The sequence below is a fragment of the Garra rufa genome, chromosome 1, assembly GCF_049309525.1.
Source record: "Garra rufa chromosome 1, GarRuf1.0, whole genome shotgun sequence".
In the NCBI taxonomy this organism is placed as follows: Eukaryota; Metazoa; Chordata; class Actinopteri; order Cypriniformes; family Cyprinidae; genus Garra; species Garra rufa.
In genome coordinates, this window is record NC_133361.1 from 49,681,260 (window position 1) to 49,709,106 (window position 27,847).

General features: G+C 33.0%; 1 protein-coding gene across 1 annotated transcript in view; it reads left to right on the forward strand.

Moving 5' to 3' along the window:
• The window catches only part of tanc2a (tetratricopeptide repeat, ankyrin repeat and coiled-coil containing 2a), a 187,539-nt gene that overhangs the window by 118,018 nt on the left and 41,674 nt on the right, over positions 1-27,847 (forward strand). Inside the window, exon 4 of the mRNA XM_073832716.1 lies at positions 10,750-10,932. Coding sequence (XP_073688817.1) covers positions 10,750-10,932 — 183 coding nt within the window. The remainder of the gene's footprint in view (positions 1-10,749; positions 10,933-27,847) is intronic.

A 27,847-nucleotide genomic window follows, 5' to 3' on the forward strand; every position in this document is an offset into this window, starting at 1 on the left:
TATCTTACGCTCATCAAGACTGCATTTATTTGATCAAAAATACAGAAAAAAACATAATACTGCAATGTTATTACAATATAAAATAAAGGTTTCTATTCTAATATACTTTTTTTTTTTTTATTCCTGTGATGCAAAGCTGAATTTTCATCATCCACTATTCTGGTCTTTAGTGTCACATGATCCTTCAGAAATCATTCTAATATGCTGATTTATTATTAGAATTATCAATGTTGGCAACTGTGCTACCAAATATTTTTTTGGAACCTGTGATTCTTTTTCAGAATTCTTTGATGAATAAAAAGTTAAAAAGAACAGAAGTTATTCAAAAATAGAAATCTTTTCTAACAATGCAAGTCTTTGCGATCACTTTTTTAAAACAATTTAACACATCCTTGCTAAATAAAAGTAATAATTTCTTTCAAATCAAGAAAGAATAAAAATGTACTGACTCCCTTTTGAACAGTAGTGTATATTGTTAGAAAACCTTTCTATTTTAAATAAATGCTGTTCTTTTAAACTTTTTATTCATCAAAGAATACTGAAAAAAGTATTACAGGTTCCAGCGGTTTCCAGCACTGATAATAAATCAGTATGTTAAAATGATTTCTGAAGGATCATGTGACACTGAAGACTGGAGTAATGATGCTGAAAATTCAGCTTTCATCACAGCAATCAATCACATTTTTAATGTATATTAAAATAGAAGAATGTTATTTTACATTTCAACATTATTAGTTTTTTTTCTGTATTTTTGATCAAATAAACACAGCTTTGATGAGCATGAGAAACTTTAAAATACATTCAAAATCGTACTGATCACAACTTTTGACTGGCAATGTATATACATATATCATTTTTTCTCTGTCTTTTATTAGGGGCCAAGCACCGAAGGTGCGTAGGCACCTATTGTATCCGTTAGCGTTCTTTTTCTTCCGCTCTGGAAGTCTATGGCAGCCCATAGAACCGCTTGCGGGAAAGTTGTATAATTTGGCACACTGATAGAGGACAGTCTCAATTTTAACCATAGCAAGTTTGGAGTCTCTAACTCAAACTCTCTAGCGCCACCACTTGTCCAAAATTTTTACTTTGTTTTTGCTAATAACTTTTGAACCGTAAGCCACAGAATCAAAATTGGAATCATTGGCTCTTGCCGAGTTGAATGAACACCAAATTTCAAAAATCGTATGGTTTAGGTTTTTTTCTATAATTAATTGTTTGAAAAACCTACTTTTTCGAACTCGTCCTAGACGGTTTGTCTGATTTTCACCAAAATTGGCTCAGATCATCTTCAGACCATGGTGGCAAAAAGTTATGGAATTCAAGATATTTAGTTGCACCGTTCTCGAATAATGTGTGAACAAATTCTACGAAAAAGATGCCAAAATGGATGTAAGGCTATATCTCCACAACGGTTTGTCATATTGAGACCAAACTTGCTGTGTGTTATAACAAGCAAGACCTGAGGCTACCTGCAGTGTTTCGGCACAGTGCCACCTAGTGGTCAGGAGTTATGAAAAATGGCTCTTTTGCTTATAACTTCTCAAGGGTTTGGCCAAAAATCTTGAAACTGGTCTCATTAGATTTGGAGGAGCATGCCAAGTCGTACCATATCCAATTTTCCCATGTTGTCCGTTTTGCTCGTCGGCCATTTTGAATTTTGTTGTAAAATGCTATATTTTACGAATAAATTGACATATCATTACGAAACTCGGTATGTACCTTCAGCACCATGCCCTGACAGTGCTCAAAAAGTTTGGAGGCAGCTCCACCTTGTGGTCAAAAGTTATAAAGAAATTCAGAAAAATGTTAATAACTTCTGTTTAGATTAGCCTATTGTAATGAAACTGGTCTTGATATATTCCTTGGATAATGCCGAGAACATCGATACCAATTATGTCAGAATTGGAATAACTTCCTGTCCGCCATTTTGATTTATGTTGAATACCTACTTTTTCAAATTCCTCCATGACCGTTCATCTGATTTTCAAAAAAATCGAGTCAGATCATCTTCAGACTGTGCTGACAAAAAGTTATGGATTTCGTGTTAAGAGATGAAACCGTTTTCGTACAGTGCCGCTACAAATTTTAGGCTTGATGCCAAAATGACTCTGAGGCTGTATCACTGCAAAGCTTTGACATAAAGACACCAAACTCTGTGTGTGCCTTTGTCACCTCACACTAAACACACCACATCGATTTGATAACAGCGCCGCCTGTTGGTCAAAAGTGATAAGCCATTAAATCATATCAGTAGGCGTTCTACATTATTTTTTTTTTTTGTCATTTTGACTAAAATCATTCCTTTTACTTCCTTTTTGTTGCAGTTGGTCTGCTGTTCCTGTCATCCTTAGCTCCTCATTTTCCCTTTTGAGTGCTTGGCCCAGTAATTGCTGCTTGCAGCTATATTTTATTATAATTGTTGTAATTTTATTTTAAGTGTCTCTCTTTGCCATCCATTGTGTGTATGCCACTGTAGTATCATCATCAGTGTGTTGCTTATGCCTTGGCAACTCAGTTTCACATCCCAGTTTTAGCAAGCTTCTGATGCTTCTTTACATTTTCACCAAACAAGATGCTGAGAGCCTTAATAAAGCTGTATAATTCTTTTAAAGCGGTTTAATTTGCTGCATACTGGCTGGACGTGAGGTTATGTGAGTTTGACGTTATAATTCACACTTGCTCTCTTCGTCTCTTCTTAACAGTAAGCCGGTCCTTCTCCACCCTCTGCCATCAACCCTCTCAAACCTTCAGTGAGGGATGAATTTAAGCTCCTGCACTCGTGTTGACCGATCTCGGTTTGTGGCACCTCTCTCTCTCTCTCTCCCACCTTTAAGCCTGTTCCTCCTCTTCACCTCTCTCCCACTAAGATGTCTTTCATCTGGTGGAGAGAGAGAGCGGGCGGCACCGTAAATCCGCTTTTCTGATGTGTCCTCCGCTTGTGCTGCTTTTCCTTATCGAAGGCACAGTATTCCTCCAGAGTGGCGTCACGGTGACACTGCATCCACCCCTCTGGCAGCTCTCAATCCCACCGCTGTCGTTGCGTCGTATGTCATGTGACAAGCGTGATATAGCATGAGAGATGAGGCAGGGACACCTGAGATACTTGTGAGAGCAGGTGTCTACTGATTACTATTCTAGTGAGTTATAAAACAGCAAAACTTTACAGTTAAGACATTGCTTAGTTTAATGGCAGTTTAATCTGCCATTTTGAACATTTCTGTATTAGCCTTCAATAAAGTATATTTTCATAAAATCTAAAAAGACAGATGAGATGTAAATAGGAATGACTTCCTGTCCAATGTAGAGCTGAGACAAAACTGAATTATATATCTATATATATATATCTATATATATCTATATTCTGGTTGTTGTAACTGAAGTAGTCCCACATTTCCACCTACTTGAGAACTGCAATTTTTTTTTTTTGAGATTTTAAAGATTGCATTTTAAACATCATTCATCGACATAATTTTAGATACGGTTATTTACTTGAGTTATTAATTAATTTGGTTTTATTAATAATGCAGCTTTTATTTGTATTTAAAAGTCTATAAAATGAATTATTAAAATGAATAATAATAATAATAATAAAATGTATATGTAAATCGAGATATTTATTGATTTTATTTATTGATCATTCACTATTCATCAACATAATTTTAGATATGGCTATGCATGTTGTTATTTGTATAAAAATAACAATAAAATATGATAATAATACAATGATGATTATTATTATAAATGTATATGTTTATTGAGAGCGTTTAAGATAATTGTTAATTGCATTTTAAACATCATTCATTATTTATCAACATCAAAAAGTATGTTTATTATTCAAAAAACAAAAAAATATAATTCATATTTTTATTATATAGAATATTAAATAAAGATTTTAATAAATTACATTTTAAACATTATGCATTATTTATCAACATCATAAAAATTGTTTATTATTTAAAAATATAAATTATATAAAATTAAAAGAAAATAATTATGAATTATGTTTTAATAATGCAGTTGTTATTTGTATTTAAAAAAATTATATATATATATATATATATATATATATATATATATATATATATATATATATATAATGTGTATATATACATATATGTATATATATATATAATGTGTATATATAATGTGTATGTTTATTGAGATAATTTATTGAGATTTTTTTTAGTTGATTGCATTTTAAACATGATTATTCATCAACATCATTTTAGATATGGCTATTTATTTGGTTTATTATTAAGTTTGTTTTTATTAATAATGCAGTTGTTACTTGTATGAAACATATACATATTAATATAATTTAATGTAATTATTAATATAATTATTGAGAAGTTCATTGCATTTTAAACATCATTCATTATTTATCAAATCATAAAAGTGTATTTAAAAATAAAAATAATATAACAAGGATTTAAATAAAAAAATAAAATAATTCACATTTGTTATTTTTTTAATAATGAAGTTGTTATTTGTATATATATATATATAATAATAATAATAATAAGATAATTTATTTTTTATTATTACATTAAAGATCATTCACTATTTATCAATATTAAAAAATGAGTTATTATTTAAAAAATAAAAAGTTATAACATAAATAAAAATAAAATAAATTCCAGATTTTAATTATAAAAAGAAATAATTTTTTTGTTTGTATTAAATTATTTTTAACAGTTTAATGCTTTTAAATGATATATATTTTTAATGTTTCAAATGAAAAATTATTTCATAAAATAGTGGTAATATTAATAATTAAATGTATGATGAAAATATACTGTAAATATAAGTACAATTAAAATTAAATGTACATGTAAAAAATCACTATAAATGAAAATGTATATATTTTTATTTATAAAATAATTGCTTTTATTAATTTTCTAAATAAATAATTTTACAATAAACGCATGTACTGTGCTTTCTATGTATATTAAAAACACTTCTTAGATGTACATAAAATCACTTTTGTAAATTTAATTTGATGTGGACACCAAAATGGGACGTCTCATCTTTGACCAAAACTTGCTTTGCAGCAAAAACATGCTTTCAGTGCAGACAAATATTGTAGTTTGTTGTAATAGTATCAATTTAGTTTAGTTTTGTGTCATCCTAACCATTTCCTACATCAGGCACCTTGTGGACTGTGTTAGTGAACTGAAACATACCACAACTTCAGCGACACATGAAGAGCGTGTCTGTATGTGTGGTAACTAGCAGGTGGGTGCTTCATTCATCAGTCTTTCCTCTCCGTTCCTCTCTTCCTGTCTGTGCCATCTGTCGCTGTGGCCAGACTGGGCGCAACATGGCCTCTTCCTGTCTGACGCCATCCTCTGACGCAGCCTAGCTGCAGTGGACGCACTCTGCGAATTCAGCCAGAACAGAAAACTCCTCAACCAATCTCATACAGAAACAAAAGACACTGCATTTTCTGAGCTGATTGTGAGTCTGTTCATCGTAGTCACAGGCTTTCATAGCTGATTCTGCGCCACTGAAGCGGATAGTGTCTGATGATTAACGCCCGAGGGTTCGAGCCGCTCGCTCTGCCTCGGCTCTCTTGCCGTCTGCCTGCGTAAAAGCATTTCGCTTCAGTCCACGTCCTGCACTGCAGTAGCATCAGTGAGCGATTGCACATCTGACAGCTCGTCGTGTCTCTGAAGGAGGTTTAATCCTCTTCTACTGAGGCCAGAGCAAATGCGAGTGTTTAGAGAGTCTCAGAGGAGTCTTGAATCATGAAAATTGCCTCATTTGAGGACGGAGAATGATACGATTCAAATTTCCGGGTGTGGTTTTGATTTTTTCAAACCTTGACTGCATATTTGGACATTGTAGATGTGTTTGGATGTTTGAGTTTGAGTATGACGGGCAAAATTATGTCTGAGGAGCACAAAATCTACACCTTTTGTGTTTGTTTTTTTAATCAAATGTATTGCCTTAGAATCTGATTTGCTGAGAGAAAAAGGTGAACTGTGATCTGATGTGAAATGCATGAGAGTGTATGATGAGGATGTTGGGTGGGGCTGATGAATGGAGAAAAAAACGGGTTGAAGAATCTGTTGTTGCAGATTTTTTTATTTTGTCATTCAATTTTTGTTAATTTTGTTTCATTCTGCGTCAATTGTATGTCATGTCATTTTATTATGTCATTCAATTTTTTGTTTCATTTTGATGTTTATTTAGTCATTTTGTCATTTTAACCAATTCTGTCATTTTATTTCATTTTATTTTGTCATTTTATTTTATGTGATTTTATTGATTTTATTTTGTAACTTGGTCATGTTTTTTATTTTGTCCTTTTAATGTCATTTTATTTTGTCATTTTATTTCATTCTGTCAATTTATTTTGTCATTTTATTTAGTTCTGTCATTTTTATTTCATGTAATTTCATTTTGTTATATTTATTTTGTTATTTCATCATTTTATTTTATTTCATTTTGCCATTTTATTTATTTTATTTTGTCATTTTATTTTGTTGTTTTGTCATTTTATTAAATTTTTTTGTCATTTTATTTGGTTCTATATCATTTTATTTCAGATCATTTCATCTTGTCATTTTATTTTATTTCATTTTGTCATTTTATTTTGTCGTTTTGACATTTTATGTCATTTTGTCATTTTATTTAATTCTGTCATTTTATTTTGTCATTTCTTTTTATTCTGTCATTTTATGTCATTTTATTTTGTCATTTATTTTGTCATTTTATTTAATTCTGTCATTTTATTTTGTCATTTTGTTTTGTCATTTTATTTAATTCTGCTTTTTTATTTCATTTTATTTTGTCATTTTATTTTATATCATTTTGTATTTTTTTTTGTCATTTTATTTAATCCTGTCGTTTTATTTTTTTATTCTATTTTGTCATTTTTTAATTCTGTCATTTTATTTTGTCATTTTTTTTATTCTGTCATTTTCTGTCATTTTATTTTGTCATTTATTTTGTCATTTTATATCATTTTGTCATTTTATTTTGTCATTTTATTTAATTCTGTCATTTTATTTTGTCATTTTTTTAATTCTGTCATTTTATGTTGTTTTATTTTGTCATTTTTTTATGTCATTTTGTCATTTTATTTAATTCTGTCATTTTATTTTTTCATTTTGTCTTTTTTTTAGTTCTGTCATTTTAATTCATTTTATTTTGTCATTCTATTTTGTCATTTTGCCATTTTATTTAATTCTGGCATTTTATTTCATTTTATTTTGTCATTTTATTTTATATCATTTTGTCATTTTATTTTGTCATTTTGACATTTTATTTTGTCATTTTGTCATTTTATTTTGTCATTTTGTCATTTTATTTAATTCTGGCATTTTATTTCATTTTATTTTGTCATTTTATATAATTTTGTCATTTTATTTTGTCATTTTATATCATTTTGTCATTTTATTTTATTTCATTTTGTCATTTTATTTTGTCGTTTTGACATTTTATGTCATTTTGTCATTTTATTTTATGTCATTTTGTCATTTTATTTTATGTCATTTTGTCATTTTATTTTGTTATTTATTTTTATTCTGTCATTTTATGTCATTTTATTTTGTCATTTATTTTGTCATTTTATTTTATTTTGTCATTTTGTTTTGTCATTTTGTCATTTTATTTAATTCTGGCTTTTTATTTCATTTTATTTTGTCATTTTATTTTATATCATTTTGTAATTTTTTTTGTCATTTTATTTAATTCTGTCGTTTTATTTTTTTATTCTATTTTGTCATTTTTTTAATTCTGTCATTTTATTTTGTCTTTTTTTATTCTGTCATTTTATGTCATTTTATTTTGTCATTTATTTTGTCATTTTATTTAATTCTGTCATTTTATTTTGTCATTTTGTCATTTTATTTAATTCTGTCATTTTTATTTTTTCATTTTGTCTTTTTTTAGTTCTGTCATTTTAATTCATTTTATTCTGTCATTCTATTTTGTCATTTTGTCATTTTATTTAATTCTGGCATTTTATTTCATTTTATTTTGTCATTTTATTTTATATCATTTTGTCATTTTATTTTGTCATTTTGTCATTTTATTTAATTCTGTCATTTTATTTTGTCATTTTTTTAATTCTGTCATTTTATGTTGTTTTATTTTGTCATTTTTTATGTCATTTTGTCATTTTATTTAATTCTGTCATTTTATTTTTTCATTTTTTCATTTTTTTTTTTGTCATTTTAATTCATTTTATTTTGTCATTCTATTTTGTCATTTTGTCATTTTATTTAATTCTGTCATATTATTTCATGTCATTTTATTTAGTTATTTTATGTAATTTTTTTTAAATCAAATGTTATGCCTAAGAAGCTGAATCACTGAGAGAAAGAGGTGAAGTGCGACTTGATGTGAAATGCATGAGAGTGTATGAGGATGTTGGGTGGGGCTGATGGATGGAGAAGAAAATGGGTTGTAGAATCTGTAGTTGGAGAGAGAGAGAAAGAGAGAGAGAACAGAGTCCAGACCCCACCCAACCCCAGCAATGCAAACACACACACAAACATGGTGGATTTACTGGGCTCTGTGAATAGTAAATATGGGAAGCGTACTGAAGTGAGATTGGTAGTGTTTTTCACAACGCTCTGATCAGAGTCACATGTGAGTCATTAAATGCACCCCAGTCTCCTGCCACTGCCTCAAATGAAATTTGGACTTTAATTGGTAGTTAATGAAAGACCCATGGTGGCATTTTTAATGTCAGGGCACAGACTGCGTTGTGATAAGTTCTTCACTGGCATCTGACATTCAAAAGTTGGCATTTATTTATTTAGAATTATTCAGTTGATTTTTCAATTAGATTCTTTTGAAACACATTAAATTGGTCAAAAAGGACTGTTAAGATTTATATTGCTACAAATAAATGCTCTGTTTGCAATAAATGCTTTTGAGCTTTCTATTCATCAAAGAATGGATTGAAAATAAATCATGGTTCACAAAAATCTTAAGTAACATGACTGTTATCAATGGTGATAATAAGTGTTTACTTAGCAGCAAATCAGCATATTAGAATGGTTTCTGAAGGATCATGTGGAGTCAAGACTGGAGTAAGGAAAATTTAGATTTATCATCACAGGAATACATTACATTTTTGTAATTTTATGTAATTTTGTTTCATTTCATGTCATTTTATTTTTTCATTTTGTTTTAGGTCATTGTAATTTTATGTCATTTTATTTCATGTCATGTTATTTTGTCATTTTATTTGATGTTATTTTATTTTATCATTTTGTATTTAAATTAAATTTTCATTTTATTTCATGTCATTTTACTTTGTCATTTTGCCATATTATTTTGTAATTTCATTTCATGCCCTTTTATTTCGTCATTTTGTCATTTTATTTATGTCATTGTAATTTTATTTTGTCATTTATTTGATTTATTTTTTTATTTTGTTATTTTATTTCATTTAATTTGATTAATTTTATGTAATTTTGTCATTTTATTTTAGGTCATTTTGTCATTGTATTTCATTTTATTTTATGTAATTTTGTCATTGTCATTTTATTTGAATTTATGTTGTCTTTTTTTGTCATTTTATTTCATGTCATTTTATTTATTTATATTCTAATTTATTTATAATTGTATTTAATTTTATGTCTTTATTTCATTTGATGTAATTTTAGTTTTATTTTTTATTTTTTGCCATTTTATTTTGTCATTAAGTCAATTTATTTCATTTGATGTCTTTTTTTATTTCATTTCAATTTATTGTGTCGTCTTATTTTATGTAATTTTATTTTGTCATTTTATTTCAATTTATTTTGTCATTTTATTTCATTTTGTCATTTTTTCATTGTCATTTTATTTTAATTTATTTTGTCTTTTTATTTTGTTGTCTTATTCAATGTCATTTTGTCATTTTATTTTTATTTATTTAATTTATTTTGTCGTTTTGTATTATTTCATTGTCATTTTATTTTATTTCATTTAGTTATTTTATTTCTTTGTCATTTATTTTGTTATAAAATCATTAAATATTTTAATTTATTTGTCATTTTGTCACTTTATCTTTTCAGCCTTGAATCAAAAAATATGGTGTACTAAACTGAGCTCAAAAAGCAATCAGACTCAGATCATAAATCTGGAATAATTTTGCTGACTGCTGATCAATCTGTCATCCAAGAGCCTTCACAGATGAGTCACGATTCCTGTTGCTCATCTGCATCATCAATTTCCAGTTGATCTTTTGATTGAGTTTGCTTCCTTCCCTGAGCACAGCAGCAAGAGCAGAATGTGAATTAACATCCCCAGGCGTCTGAATTTCTACTTAAAGTCATCACTTTTATATCCGTTCCACCCTTGATTTACACATTGTTCTTTGTTGTTCTGAACTACTAGCAAACATGCATACTAATATTACCAAAAATCATGCTCACATTCTTCTAGTTTGAAACAAATCTGGCAAAGCAAACCACTACACAATCAAAATCACAAAGGTGTATCAGTGTTTGTGTGTAAGTCACAATATGTCCACTCACACAAACATTCTTTCTTGCTCTCTTTCTCTCTCTTAGCTCTCTGTTTCTAAATCTGGAGGTGTCGTCTTTTCAGGAACACCGATAGCGGAGTGTTAATAAGCTGAACTGACTAACAGCATGCGTTTGTGATTCCGATATGCAAATGAGCCACATTTGGGCTCGTGTGATTGGTCTCTTGAGCGTATCTTCCTAATATAAAGTATTAGAATGTTTAATTCATTACGGAATTCATTTTGTAACCTCGGCCTCTCTTTCTCTCCCTCTGCAGGCAGTGACTCTGTGGAGGGCGAGTGTGTGTTCGAGGGGGATTACGCCGTCCCTCCTCTCCCGGTGACCGAGGGCATGCAGCACATTCGCATCATGGAGGGCGTGTCGCGCTCTCTCCCCTCCTCTCCTCTGCTGTCCCACCAGGCCCTCAACATGCGCCTACAGCCGCTCAAGAGACTGCCAGGTAACACAGCTTGTGTTTGTTGGTGTGTTGCTGTTGTGCTTGTGTGTGTGTGTGTGTCAGCGAGAACCACCTCCTGTTTCCCATCTCAAACACTCCAGCTGAATGCCAGAACTCCCACTGAGAGCACAAATGCCTTCACCTTACACACGGGGAGAGTGTGAACGAGTTTGTGTGTGTGTGTTGAAGAGGTAACGAAGTAGCAATGTGTTATTTTTAGAGGAGTTCATTTACATGTTCATTTAGTCTCAGGGTTTGTACAGGGTTCTTAAAGTTCTTGAATTTGACTTTTGGAAATTTAAGGCCTGGAAAACCCTAGAAACCCAATCATTTGTTTCATATCGGGACTTCAAATCGTGCATCGTGAACCATTTGATTTAGATTGCAACTTTGCGTATCGCAAATCATTTGAATTAGGATGGAATTTAGGAGCGCGTATGCCGATTTAGATCAGAATGGATTTGTGAATGATTCAAATGAAAAAATTTGCGATCTAATCAAATGATTTACGATCCGCAATCAGAGTCCTGATCTGAAATGATGGTTTGTGAATCATTATTTAGATCATTCAGATTATTCAAACTTTGGAGTGTGGATCGCGAATCATTTGATATAGACCGGGGCTTTGGTGCGGCTTCGCCAGTCATTTGTGTCTTTTTTTTTTAAGATTGTTTTTGTTAAACTGTAGAAAACATTAAATCATTAAGGCGGTACAGTTATAAAAACAAAGAAACAAAAAATAAAGTATACACACAAATACCTTTAATACACACTTTCCTTTAGGAAAATTAACCGTGGTTTATTATAGAAAGTGTAGTATACTTAAGCAATAAGGTACGAGAGGCCGTGCTGTATCATGAATAATCGGCCTCAAGTACCTTATTGCTTTTATAAAACGGTTACCACACAATAAAAATATTAAAATCAAAAATATATATTAATTTATATATATTGAGTTGTACGTTTTCATAAAGTAAAATCATTAACTGCCTTCCGCTGTAAAAAGTAGTCCCTAACTGCTGCAGCTGTGTTTACGTTGCTAAGGGTGGTTGCTAAGGGTGGTTGCTAAGGGGGTTCAATGATACACAAAACCGTTGAGTGAAGCGGTCATAGCAGTGCCGTATCATGAATACGACACAGCTGCTGACCAATCAGAATTGAGGAATGGAACTAACCGTTTTATAATTTGAAATACTTTAGTCATAATACTACTATACTATATATAGTATATGATTTATTTATAAGGTTTTTTTTTTTTTTCGAATTTGAAATAAAAAACAAAATGTTCGATAACAGAGATCTCTGATTGAAGTCCTTAAAAAAATCTAAAAAGTAGTGCTTGAAAAGTACTTGAAATTCCTGGAATTTTATTTTACAGTATAGGAACCCCTGTAGGGTGTGTGGTTTAATTGTTGTAGGTGGGCTATAAAAATACAGTAAAAAGTAGTTTGTGCAATATTGTGACCGTTTAAAATAACTGTTTTCTGTTTGACTATATTTTTAAGTGTTATTTACTCTTGTGATGCAAAGCTGAATTTTTTTAGCATCATTATTTCAGTCTTCATTGTCACACGATCCTTCAGAAATCATTCTAATATGCTGATCTGCTGCTAAGAAACATTTCTTATTATTGTCAATGTTGAAAACAGCTGTGCTGCTTAATATTTTTGTGGCAACCGTGAAAATGATACTTTGGTGTAATGATTTTGTTGTTTTGGACACTGCACTTCTGTTAGCAGCCACAAGGGTGCACTAATTATATTCTTTTCTTCCTTCAGTTTTCTTCCATCCTTTATTTGTCTCTGTGGAGAAGTAGTTGAGCTGAAGGACTGTTAGTGCACCGTTAATGTTTCAGAAATGCTAATCGTATCCTCAGAGAGTGTCATGTTGTTTTCAGCAAATGCTGTCAGTAGCAGTTCAACGCTGTGTTCAAACGGTCAGACAGTAGGCTGAAAACAGTTTCAGTTTTTTGTGGTCTATTATAATGAATAAAGACTGGCAGAATTACATATATGTGACTATGGACGGCAAAACCAGTCATCATCTGAAAGCTGAATAAATAAGCTTGCCATTGATGTACAGTATGATTTGTTATTTGGGCAAGATACAACTATTTGAAAATCTAAAATCTGAGGGTGCAAAAAAATCGAAATATTGAGAAAATCGCCTTTAAGGTTGTCCAAATGAAGTTCTTAGCAATGCATATTACTACTCAAAAATTAAGTTTTGATATTTATGGTAGGAAATTAACAAAATATCTACATGGAAAATGCTATTGCTACAAATATACCCGTGCTACATAAGACTGGTTTTGTGGTCCAGGGTCACATATATAAAAATAGTCCTGTTTATTTTTCAGCGTGCCCTCTAGTTGCAGCCTAGTAAAGTGGTTAGCATGCATACAGTGACATTTTGCTCTTTGGCTCTTTTGCCCCTTATTTTCTCCTTCTATTTTTCCTGTGTTTTCCTGCTCTAAACTAAAGTGGTGAAAGATCAGAAATAGGAATTACTCCGTGAACTGAGTTCACATTCTTGTTTGTATCCTCTCTTTAACCTTCCCGGCTGTTCCTTCTCCCCCCATGAGCCTGGCTCACCGCCAGTGGCTTTTCCATCCACACATTGTTTTTCCTGCTTTTATCATTTCCGAGTTGTTCCACCGAGTGCGTCCAGTCCAGTCCTGTCCGCGGAAGCTCTGTCCCAACACAATGACTTGTTTTCAGCCACACTCTCCTGGAAGCAGGACAGCACGGAGAGTGTGATTTCCTTTTCTTTCCGTGTCCTGTATTGTTCATCCAGCCCAGAGCTACACCGAACATTGGCTCACTGTTCGTTTTCCTCCTACAATAATCATCATGTAATATTTCATTTAATTCTCCTTACTGCTGGAAATACAATATCTACTTTGTGGTAGTTTGTGTTAATCCACCGGCCATATCAGCCAAGGTTTATAAGGATAGTTTTGTCATTATTTACTCACCCACATGTTGTTCCAAACTTATATAATTTACTGGTCATTCTTGTCCAATTACAGCTTCAAAGGACTCTACATGATCCCAGCTGAGGAATAGGGGTTTATATACATTTATATACTTTAACCACAAATGCTTGTCTTGCACTAGCTCAGCTTCACACGCTATGTAGTCACGTTGGAAAGGTCACACGAGGTTAGTTCTTCATGTGTACTGCAGTTTAAAAAGGAAGGGTAGGAAAAACTCCATCTCATTTTCTCCTTCAACTTCAAAATCATCCAATATTTTTTAATTTATATTATATTATTGATTTATCTATGTCATGCGTTAAAATTGCAATTTGGACCTTCAACCCGCTGATCCCCATTGAAGTCCACTTAAAATTCTGGATTTTGAAAAAAAAAAAAAGCCTTTTTAACTGAAGAAAGAAAGACATGAACATCTTGGATGGCATTGTAGTGAGTAAATTATCCGGAAATATTTATTCTGGAAGTGAACTAATCCTTTAAGCGTCGTTCATATGATTTGCATTTTTTATATTTCTATATTATATTACTCTTCTGGTGAGATATTGTAGTACTTTGTGTGAAATGTATTTGTTATTCAACAAAAAGACTATTAGCCATTGTGAATCATTGAGTCAATGAGAACTGGGTCAGTCTGATTCATGGATGAATCACTAAAAGGATGGTTCTCCCCAAAATTGATATTCTGTCAGCATTTACTCATCTTCATTTCCATCCAATCATATGTGGCTTCTTATTTCTTCTATGGAACACAATTTTTTTTTTTAAACAATATTAGTGCCAACCAAACCACATTGGCGTCCACTGACTTCCATTGTATGTCCATACATGTCCTTCTAGCGTGTATTTACAGTCAAACCAAAATTTATTCAGACACCATTATCACAGTTTATGTGCTATAGTTTGGAAAATGGTAATAAACTATGACAAGAACTCAAGAGTTAAACTGTCAGAACAATTCTTCTTGATAATGTCAGATGACTTTGATAGAAAGGTATGTAACAAAACATGGTCAGTTCAAATAAAATTTTTGGTCTCAAATTTTTTTTTATCAATTTTACTGGTAGTTCACTGTATGAATAATTTTTGGGTATAATATGTCACAGTTTATGTCATTTGCTATCTTCACTTACATAAATGAACTATAGTCCCCTGCACCCACTAGTAGAAAAATATAAAAAAAAATAATTTAGTGTCTGAATAATTTTTGGTTTGACTGTACATTGGAATAGAAAAACGCTTTCTGTGTAAACGACCCCTTAGAATGACATGAAGTTGAGCAATTAGTTCATGAATTTTAATTTTTGAGTGAAATATCCATTTTGTAAACAACTGATTAATTGAAAAGATCTTACTCATGCCCAAATTGTTCATGAATTGGGCATTGCAATGTCTCTCATAAACATGCTAAGGAAAGACAGGCTGTATATCAACATTTTCACTAACTAATGAGTAAAACTTCAGTCTGTGATTCACATAAATCTATTTTAGAAGACTCTTCAGAATGGTAATGGATATGACAATGTTAATGTATTTGGTCTTGGCAGAATAGATCTGCTTGGTTGCTGAATTGCTGCTGCTGTTAGTTACAGTATTGCTGTTGTAGTAGATTATTGGTGCTATTGGTGCAAAGCAAGTACAGGAACTTGCTACTGCCAATACATACGCCAATACAGTTCTGTGAGTATGACATACTGCTTTTGTGCAAGCAGCATATATAATAACCCATGGCAGATCTATACAGGTGGAGCTGGGGAGGTGGAGGGTTTCAGAGGAACTCTGCAAAATGCTCTAGCGAATGCTAACCAGCCATTGAGCTTGCTGCTTTTACATGTAAAGCAGCAAGCTCAATAGTTGCGTATGCAACTTGAACTAATCAGCTTGTGCCAAGTAGTTTAATGCTGTGAATATCATCAGTTTGCATTAACGACCCATCAGCCTGCGCCATATAGAGTTTCAAGACAGAACTTGGCATATTTATGGTGCTAGTCCCAGTTCATGTTTATTACATTGAAAAAGTGACTAGGATATTCTACAGAAATTCATCCTTTGTGTTTCACAATATAAAGTCATGAAAGTTTGATATGACATGAGGGTGAGTAAATAACAGGGTGAACTATTTATTTAAGGCAGAGGAATAAAACTGGATTCTTGTCCATTAGATTTGTACTGGCTTTTAGAGATTTGCTCTTTTTTCATACTGATGCATGTGTGTGTGTGTGTGTGTGTGTGTGTTTGCACAGCCGTTCTGATCTTACATATGCTTTCATTATTCACGCTCAATTTTTTTCCTCCCCTGCAAAGTACCCCACGCTTGTGCTGTACAGTTTAATGGGCTTAAGATAAAATCTAGTGTCTTTGTCTTGAATGACTTAAGCTGCAATTACTGATGGAGCTGGAGGGAGACTCGCCTCACATGATCTCATGGCAGTCCAGATGGATAGTCTTGGTAACCCGCATTGGAGTTATTCTCCAGTTGAAATATTTCAGGGTTGTTGTTTTGTTTTTTTTGTTTTTTTTGTCCTCCCCTTTTTGGTCAGAATGAGTTCCTGGAACTGGAATCTACATTTCCACCCTAATGATGGCAATCACTGCCGAGCAACTGCTTCCGTTCCAGTGACTGAACAATGACCTTTGACCTCCCTAGCCATCGTAACCAGTGCAATTACAGTAATCACCAGCATTCTGAGATTTTAATTGCATATAGGTAAACATGCACACACACTTGCACCTTATTAGCCTCCCCTAATAAATAAGGGGCATGACCTTTGCACAGTCTTTAATAAGTGTTGGTTCAATCTGTTAGTTATAGCATAACTGTGCTTGCATGATAAGTGCCACCTGATCTCATGACGAAAATGTACCTGTGGGCTAAACGTTTGGTGACATATTGACTGTGAAATGTCCACTGAGGGGCGCTAAAAGAGTGTTAATTGTTTTCACAGATTTTGTACAGTACGTGTCGCCGCAGTTCTGACTTGAAATGTCTGTTAAGTGGCGCTATAACTCTAATTCTCCATGACTTTTTAAAATAACGTACCATCTGCACTACACCTAAACCTACCCGATAGTATGAACAAAAGCAAATGTAGCGTAAAAACACAAATGCAAGCATGCCGTTTCAGCTTGTTTTTCACAAGATTTGTACCCAAGGATTACACATCCTAAGTCCAATTCCGTGCTGCCTGAGCTACCAAGCAAGCTTATGTCATAACTGTGTACAAAAACGATCACAAGTGCTCGCTGTTTTACCACCTCTAGTATTCATTACTGTTGGTAACTTCAGTAATATGTACTTATTGGTACGTATTTCGCGAGTTGCGAAGAAGTTCCCACAGAAACGTTTTTGTCATGAGATCTGGTGGGATGAGTGAATTCTAATCTTCCTATTTCACATAGTGGATAAATCAATGAATCGATAAATGAGAATGAATGGATGAAAGAGTGAATAAACTCAATGAGCCCATGGATGAAATATTAAAAGGGACATCGGATGCAAAATGGATGTAACTTGCATATACATGTCTTAGCAGTTTGTGGACAAAACCACCCTACAACGATAAAAATCCATTCACTTCTATTTTTTAGTTGCCAAAAAATCTAAACGGCTTCACTTATTAAGCTGTTTTGATTTTCTGAGCAGTATGATGTCATATTGCTCAGGCCCCGCCCACGACTGCTGACAGACTGTCCCACCATTTTCTCCGCGCTCCAGCAGCTGTAGCAGCAACGTCTCGTAAACAATGCAGGTGTTTTGTATTTGGATGTAAAAGTAAACATAAGGGTCCTAATTTTCTCCCAACATTAGAGCCACTGAGGATGCAGTGGATTAGTTTTGTTTTTGAGGGTAATGTGCCACCGAATACGCAAAAAAACGAAGAGAGGGCGGAGTCAGCAGTAGCTCATTATCATTTAAAGTGACATGCACCGATGCAGCTCCCTGTAAACAGAGCTGTTTTTGACAAGGTGAAAAGGTGTTGTTTTACATGACCACTGAGGCATTTTAACCAGTATGTTGCAGATTAGGGATGCTCATTTCGGTTAATTTTCCTGACCGACAACCGCTGCTCGTTATCCGAACATTAACCGTTAACTGATAAAATTAGAATAATAAATTAGTTTAAAATAAAAATAGAATGCACGAGTATCTGTGATGATACATTAAAAATACAAGCAAATGTTTTATTTTAACGTGCAAACAGCAGCATACAGAGCAACAACAAAAACTGTATTGACATATACTTCAATTATCACGCATCAGCAGCGGTTCTGAGAACAGAGAAAATCTGAATGAAAAAAAAGAATAATATAAATAGGCCTACACTAAATATGTAAATGTAAATTAAATAATTACCTAATTAAGATGACAAAACTAAAACACACTGAATCCTTTTAAGCGCTTTGAAGAACTGTACCGGTCTTATTCTTCTCTTCGGACATAAAAATATATAGCAGGCCAGCCAATACCTCAGTGTGCCTAGTTTTTAACATGTCCACATGCTGTACGGATAGGCAGGACCGCTGCCTGTTAACTCCTAGATCCGCGAAAAAACACCATCACAAAAACCCTTTCAATTTGCGGTTCGGGACTTCCATCCACTGTCATATGCGTGTGGAGAAGCGCGTGTTTTACAGCGTTCAGCAATAGCCAATCACAGACATGTATGTTGATTATCACTGTGGCCAATCAGAGGAGGCTATGTTACAATCCACTCACCAACCAAAGTGCCGGTTTCAGTTTTGCTGATTTCTACACTTTCGCGAACTCTCTTATTAAAACAAAGAAAGTGTTGGCATTATATAAATAAGAGATTAATTGTGCAGTGTAAAGGTTATTTTATTACTTTTTAATAACTTTATGAGATTGCGATGAACTACTCTAGGATGAGTGATAGCTTTCCAGTGATTGTAACGGGAGCGCCTATTGCGCACTTTCTAGACTATAATTCATTCAGAATTTGAATACATTCACTCACGGATTCACTCTCTGATAACCCAATAACGCCACTTGCCATTGAGTTGCATATACTACATCTGTTTACTAGGTAAAGGTGAAGCGAAATATGACTCTGTACAGCCACACTGCACGTGTCGACACGCACGCGTGAGTAAACAAATAACTTACAAATAGAATTATTTCTTTCACCATGCAGCAAACGTAAAAAAAAAAAAAAAAAAGAATAGAAAAAAACCCTTTTAAACCGTTTAACTGATAGTAATAATCGGTTAAAATTCTTACTGTCAGTTAACGGTTAAACGGTCAATATGAGCATCCCTATTGCAGATATTTCATGACGATCTAAAGAATCATACCAACTTGTGAAAAATAGGCATCCGATGTCCCCTTTAAATGATTAAAGAGAGTTCATGGATGGATGGACGGACGGACGGACGTGTGTTGCATGGAAAATGATATCTGTGACTGGGGCATATGACAGTAAGGAGTGGATGGAGTGTGAAAGCTAGAATATGCAGTGTGTATGCGCTGGCTAATTCTCCAACACTCCGTGTGTTAATAAGCTGCTGTGACTAAGTGTTTTTTGTGTGTGCGCATTTGACACTCTCATATTCAAATGAGTCTGTACATCTTTTGGGCCGCTCTGATTGGCTGTCGTCTGGATCTTGCCACTCAGTTCAGGGAAGCATTGTATTTATCCGCAAATGGATAATACCTATAAGATATGGAGAATGTAGTTTTCATTCGTATGTGACCCTGAACGACAAAAACCAGTTACAAGGGTCATTTTTTTGAAATTGAGATTTGTACACTATCTGAAAGCTTAATAAATAAGCTTTCCAATTGATATATAGTTTGTTAGGATAGGATAATATTTGAGGGTTTTAATATCTGAGGGTGCAAAAAAATCTAAATATTGAGAAAATCCCCTTAAAGTTGTCCAAATGAAGTTCTTGGCAATGTGTATTACTAATTAAAAATTAAGTTTTTATATAATTACGGTAGGAAATTTACAAAATGTCTTCATGGAACATGATCTTTACTTAATATTCTAATGATCTGTGGCATAAAAGTGTAGATAAAAATCTATAATTTTGACCCATACTATGTATTTTAGCTATTGCTGCAAATATACCCATGCTACTTAAGACTTGGCTACTTGGTTTAGTGTGTTAGTATCTCATATGATGTGACTCCGCCCCCTTTGTTTATTAAGCAGCCCCTCGTCATGACAACAGAATCTCTGAATGAGTGACGCGTCTCCCTGGGCTCTCCGGCGCTGTTGTCCTCGTCACTCTTGCTCCATCTTTCCCACTCTCTCCCTCTTCTTGTGGCACCTCTCCTCTGCAGGCTGGAAATAGCCTGGTGTTTAAGCGGCCTGGGGGGGCCGCAGACGTGGGATATAATTGGAAGTGTGACACCACCTCATTTCCTGTCCCAGGTGACACTGTGACTTCCACATGCGCCATGATCTGCGTTTTTTCTCTCTCCATCTTCATTCCAACCTTCTCTCCTTGTCTTTTGCTCCTCCTCCTTCTTCCCTCCTCCGAAATCTCTCCTCTCACCTCTTCTCTTATCTTGAGTATCAGTTTCTCAAGATCACTGTTGTAGATGCTTCGGCAGGAGTTTGCTTAAAATTCAGAGAACATGTCGAGTTGGATTTATCCGTTTGTGAGGAAGGAAGAGGCGAGATCTGTTTTTGGATGAAAACGGTGAGGGCTTTGCCAATCTTCTTGTCTCTGATTATCACTTACACTTGTTCTTGTTTGTTCAGTTACACTTGTTTTGTCAAGCATCACTGTTTCTGGTGCTCATTCTTGGGGTTAGTGGTTTAAACAGCTGGAAACATAAGTATTCACCTTTGGTGTGTGGCTATTATTTTGGTTTGTGTCTTGCAGTTTTCACCTGGAAGATGTTAAAGTGGGTAAAAATGTTTATTGGTATTCTATGGATTGGCTTGAGTCAATATTTTAAAGGAGAGATTCTGATTTTTATCAGATAAATATTTTGACCTAAAATATTTGCTTTAGATATACCCAGTGGCAATTTTAATTAGCGTTTCAGTATGTTAATCATTCTGAAAGCTGAACAAATAAGCATCCCATTGATATGTGGCTTGTTAGAACAGGACAATATTTGCTCAAGATACTACTATTAGAAAATCTGGAATCTAAGGGTGCCAAAAAATCGAAATATTTGAGAAGATCACCTTAAAGTTGTCCAAATGAAGTTCTTAGCAATGCATATTACTAATCAGGAATTAAGTTTTGACATATTTACAGTAGGAAATGTACAAAATATCTTAATGGAACAAGATGATGATCCTAATGATTTTTGGCACAAAAGAAAAATGTGTCATTTTAACCCATACAATTTATTTTTGGCTATTGCTACAAAAATGTGTGGTCCAAGGTCACATATTATATGCAGGTAAACAAATAAAATGTAATTTTGTTTTTAAATAAGTTTTTTTTTTGTTTTTTTTTTTGTAGTTTTTATAGTAAAATAACTTATTTGGTTGCTGTTTTAGCTTAGATTTTAGTTCTTGTGACCGTTTTAGCTTGTCAACTTCCTTAAGTGTTGTTTTGTGGATATAACTAATATAGGGGATATTCCTAGTGCATTAATATTGCAAGAAAGATTTGCAAATGTGTGGTTTTGAAATATTAAATTATATAAATATTATTTTTAGGTGTTTTATTTTGACTTTTTAATATTACAATATTTTATGTTTTGTGTTTTTTAAATTATTTTTTTAATGGTGAATGGGACACCACTTACATTTTCATCCAAATTGTGTTCAATTGCAGTTTTATTTGACAGTTTTTTTGCTATGTAAATAGAATTTGCATACAGATGATGTACATAGAATCAGGGCCCAATGAAATCGGTTTTATTTTTTCCCCAAATTCCATTTAATTTTTTTGTATTCAGTTTTTTCCATTAAAGTTTTATAGACTTTTAATGGTTTAAAAAAAAAATATTATACATTTTTTGTTGTTGTAAATATTCCTTTAAAAAGAATGTTTTAATACTAATTTTATTAGTAGTAAGAGTAATTACATTAAGTATTACATTAAATATTTCTGTCACGGTTTCTTCAAGTTAAACTGAACTTTTATTATGACAGGTGGCTGTGAAGACCTTTGGGTTTCTGTTTGTATATGATATAACAAAAGTTTTATAGTTTCTTTAAATGAAACCACTCGTCTATGCCATTCATTCACACAGAGACACACGGAAATTGCAAGATTCATATTTAAATGGTATTTTTGAGCTTAATATTCACAGACACTAGTCCAAATTCCATTTTAATTTAGCTGTACTGGCCTACCTTTGATGTATTCATCCAAAATGTGGTAAATTCCATGACATCCCACGTTATACAGTAAATTCTGTTTTGATGAATGGATTCCGCAATTCTGTCCATCTTTTCCGCATCAAAGAAATCATAGATTAGACATAGAAGACATAGTAAATATGTGATTTTTCTTAAAATAATTCATAGCCATAAAAATAGATGCTGATCGACTGAAGTGTATTCAAGTGGTATTGTCTTTCTGTTGTATTCTGATTGTTTTTGTATTTTCTGGATCAAGAAATGCATGCTAGGAGTGATTCTTTATACAAAAAGGTGATGAATGAATGTATAATGTAAGTGGCAGATATGTGTGATTGTCCTGCAGAAGGGAATTACAGTAAAACACAACTAATCAAAGCAACTGTGGACACTAAGGAGTCTAAGATGCTTTGGTCTCCAGGGCAACACTTTACGTAACTTACCAGCATCATGCGAGGATGCCTGTTGTTGACTGCTATTCGCTATCCGCTCCCTGGAGCCACCTTATCACCAGGGACATAAATTAAATTGGAATCACGGCGTACAAATCGTGACGGATGAGTTCTGACGGGTGTTGGGTGCGTGGACCGACCAGCTGTTGTGTTTTGTGACAGAACCAAAAAAAAGAAGCATCTTTACAAGCAAGTGTGAGAGAGAGATATTTGAGTGTGCTGTTAAAATACATGGCATTCAGGAGAGCATCAAACCTTTTGCTGGTTAATAGTGTCCTGGGAAAGCGACTTCTTATATAATCATCACTGCTGATAATTATGATTTAAGAAAAAAATAATTGTTTGTCAGTTGTTTATGCTGATTATTGTTTTTGATGAAAGGATTGTCGTGCTCTTGGGTTCTGTTTTAGCTTGTTAACTTCCTCAGGTGTTGTTTATACTGTACCTAGCCGGATATTCCTAATGCATTAATATCACAAGCAAGATTTGCGAATGTGTGGTTTTGACAGGTTTTCTGCCGAGGAAGGTGTAAACTGCCTCAAAATGCAGCCCAAGGGAAACTGTCATTCAGTGTTTAGCTCTCACAGCTCTAAAATAACAATCTGACCCCACTATATCTAGTTTCTTCAGTTCACTTTTACTGCTGTATTTTTGAGACATGGGACAAAACATGTTTTTATCTCCGTTTGGGATTAAATAATAGCAGCTTCATTTTGAAATTAATCATTTAATTCACTTTTTGAGAGAAACAATGACAGTAACTGTCCTTAGCTAATAAATAACATTAATAAATGCATTAATATTAGTAGTTATATATGGGTCAAAAATGTTAAGATGCACACGTCAAAAGATTTTATGGCCATAGAAAGCACATTAAATGTAAGTAAAATGTCTACATTTTAAGTTTTAAAACCGTTTTTGGAGACTAAAATGTCAAAGTTTGGTTGAAATAATGTTACATTGTCATTCAGTGTAACAATATTTCTGTACATGCATCTGACTTGCACATATTCAAATATACAAAAGAATAATGGAGCATATTAAATTGCATTGTGTTTTAAATGAGTAAAAAATCTTACTGGAAAATGGGGGAAACTTAGGATAGTGACACATTTTTATTTAATATGTCATAAATTGACTTTTGTTGTAAATATGTCTGAAAAAGGGTAAGGGAAAATGTATGATATTTATTTTTTGCTCAGAAAAACAAAAATAAAAATGCAATTTAAATTACACAGAAAACTTTTTTATATTTTTTTGGAAAAGCAACAACAATTTAAGGCAGTATTAAACTTTTTTTTGTCTTTGACCCAGATAAAATCATACTAATAATATAATTTCACAAGTTATTTTTAATTCATAATAGTTGTGTCACAACCCTGTGTCACTTCCATCACCCATACATTTATTTAGTGTATCATTTTTACATTCAGAAATAGTTTGCAACACTTGAAACACCAAATAGCAATTTGCATAGATTAATAAATGAGTTATTTATTGTGTCAGTTTTTGCTTTTTTTAATTATTAATTCCTTCATTAATTGAAATAAATGCTAGATTTGCTAGATCAATACCTGTAATAATTCTAACATTACAATACACATTTATTTTGTGATATATAATAAATTTCTCACATTATTAGTTTATTTGCTATAATGTAGAAAATAGTAATACAATATTAGAAAAACTATCGATACTTTTTTGAGCAATTACTAAGCAATGCTTAATTTTGTTCAGTCTGTGGTGTCAAAAGGTCACTTTAACAATTAAAGAAAAAACACTTAAGCAAAACATGGTCAGGTCAAGTGTCAAATTAAATATTTGGCCCCAAATGTTTTACTGGTAGTCCACTGTATGATTTTTTGGGGGGTATAATATGTCACAGTTTACTTTATTTTGCTGTCCTCACTTACATAAATGAACTATAGTGTCCTGCACCACTAGTAAATAAAAAGAAAATGCCCCCCCGACCCCCTCATGTCTCAAAATTATTTCATCATCATGATTCCAATGCTAAGCCCTTCAGATCAAATCCAAGAAGGCATCAATCAGTGGCTCTAAAGCAAATGTGTGCTTTTTCATTATATTTGTTATTTTAAAAAGTGATATTTGCACAAGGTTGTCCATAGAGCCTAGCAAATACTGCAGAATTTCCAAGTTTGTGTCAACCTGGACATCTCAATGTAAACAAAGTTGTGCAATAGCGTCTTTTCTACATGTTTTTCCCAGAGAAGTCTAGATTTACTCTGCAAAAATTGAGTTATGCAACATTGCCATGAACATTCCATCAGCTCAACCAATCACAGTGTAGAATCCTCTGTCTACACTGGCATCATCTAAAGGTGTCTTCCTGTAAATGAGTGCTGGGTTTCCTGTATTAGCAGGTGTCCTGGCAGTTCTGTTGCTGGCAAATGTGAGAGCGTATGACAGCATGAGCAGGATTGGAGAAGCACTGTCATTATATTAGTAACAGATCCGCTGAAGATCTGTCATCTTTAGACCTGTCCATGTGGGAGGCTGTCTGGTAATCGTAGGGATATCTTTAAAATACAATGCTTGTCACTTTTCCGGAGCTGCCACGAAATCTTTCACACCTTCTGTGACGTGGGTTATCTCTTTCTATGTGCCAAGACCTTCTCTACCTACTCAGTCTGGAATAGACCAAAAAAAAAATGTAATGTGTTAGTGTATTCTAATATGAGGGTTCATATTAACATGTTTGGCTGCATCTTAATTTAAACAATTGGTATATGTGCTTTTGTTATTATCATATGCAAATTCAACAGATGGCACAGTCATGAGGAAACCCTGTTTTACTTACTTACAAATGTATTTTTCCACCCAAATCTTTGCTTTAAATGTATCTTTTCCTATTTGTGATCCTGGACCACAAAACCAATCTTAAATAGCTAGGGTATATTTTTAGCAATAACCAAAAATACATTGTATGGGTCAAAATTAGCATTTTTTCTTTTATGCCAAAAATCATTTGGAAAATAAGTAAGGATCATGTTCCATGAAGATATTTTGTAAATTTACTACCATAAATATATCAGAACTAAATTTTTGATTAGTAATATGCATTGCTAGGTACTTTATTTGGACAACTTAAAATGTGATTTTCTCAGTATTTTAATTTTTTGGCATCCTCAGATTTCAGATTTTCAAGCTGTTGTATCTCTGCCAAATATTGTCCTATCCTAACAAACCATACATCAATGGAAAAAAAATCAAAAAAGGACTTTTATGACTGGCTTTGCTGTGCAGGGTCACATTTTTCTGAAGCATTCTTCTGACTGGTACATTTCTTTATTAAAAAGGTCCTAAAGGAATATTTTGGAGTGTTCTCATACCTCACTATTTGCACAGGAATGAAGGACACTCAGAATTGCACAATGATAGTAGATATCTCAAATCATTTTGATTATTTGATCCAGTGGTTATGTAATAATTGCAATAGGCTCAGAAATGAGATTATTCACATTTTTAAAGAAATATTTGAGGTTATTTAGAATGTAGAGAAATTCAATCAAACAAAAATACAATTTTGCCATCATTTACTGGCTGTCTTGTGATTCAAAACCTTTCTTTCTTCTATAAAACATAAAATGTATTTTTTTTAAATGTTTTTTGTTCTTGTTTTTTGTCCCTACAATGAAAGTATGGCTGTGTTTTTTTAGATCCCAATGACTTTCTGTCATTAATTACTCACCTTCATGACGTCCCAAACCCGTAAGAACTTCGTTCATCATTAGAACACGAATGAAGATGTTTTTGATGAAGTCCGAGAGCCTCTTGACCCTGAATAAACAGCAATGCAACTGACACGTTCACAAACCAGAAAGGTAGTAAGGACATTGTTAAAATAGTCCAATTGACATCAGTGCTTCAACCGTAATGTTATAAAGCTACGAGAATGCTTTTTGTGCACAAAGAAAAACAAAATAACTTTATTTAACAATTTCTTCTTGTGTTGCTGTCTATGCAAGGTCAGAAAGCTCTCTGATTTCATCAAAAATATCTTAATTTGTGTTCTGAAGAAGAACAGGTCTTACAGGTTTGGAACGACTTGAGGGTGAGTAATCAATGACAGAATTTTCATTTTTGCGTAAACGATCCCTTTAAATTTGTAAGCTCATATAGATTTCTCCTATCAAGTGGAAGTTAGAAAGCTATATCGTTGTCTCTTTTCCTGTTTTCAGCTGTTGTTTCTTGGGTTATTTCCACTCAAGTCTTCCCCACTGTCCAGACTCCCACTTGATTTGGCAAGATAGTTTCACAGAAGATGCTAGAATCCGGAGCGTCACTCTTCTCATAATGTGCGTGTTTTTATTTATTTTTTTAGAGTACGTGGGAAGCCTGTATTTCTCTCTGTACCACATGTCGCCGTTTCACTGTTTTCTCAGGGTTTCTGTCACGGGAAGTCAGTAGGAAGTGTTGTAGTTGTGTCATGCAGGTTAAGGATTCAGTACTCTGTAAGCTTCTGAGTAAGTTCATTCTCTGGAAAAAAAAAAGAGCAGTAGCATTTGTCAATTTTGTCTTTTTTGTGTGCGTTTGCGGTTCTTTGAAGTGACTTTAAATCAAAGCTATGAGACGTGACGGCGTAAGAAACCTCATTTTAACCACATCAACGCATCTGCATTTAAAACACACTGTGTTATTTTGATGTTGTACTCTTTGTTGCGTCTGCGTAGCAGCTGTAGTTTTTCTAACAATAGCATGAATGTAAATACGGTCTTTGTACAAGCTCCATTTCTCAGTAGACTGACTGACCCAGACCCACTTTCCTTTTTTACTCAATTCTTAGTGGTATGATAAAAGCTTTCTATTTACTTATCAGTAGGGATGTAACAATATCAAAATCTCACGATATAGTAATGCTTCAAGATAATAAGTTCAAGATGATATATTTATTGCGATAATTAAAAAAAAAAAATTGTAAAAAAATTTAAAGTTAAATTCTTCTAATGCACTTTGAGAGTTCAAAATTAATTAATTTTCCTAAATTAATCTAACCCATGTTCTTAACTAAGAAAACATAAGACAGAAAAAAGTGACTTGTACCTGAACTTTAAAGGGGACTCTAACTTTAAAGTATGTGATTCGCTTTGAAACACGCAGCAAAAACAGACTTGATGAAGCCATATTGCGCTTTTGGTTTTTACTTTGTTTTG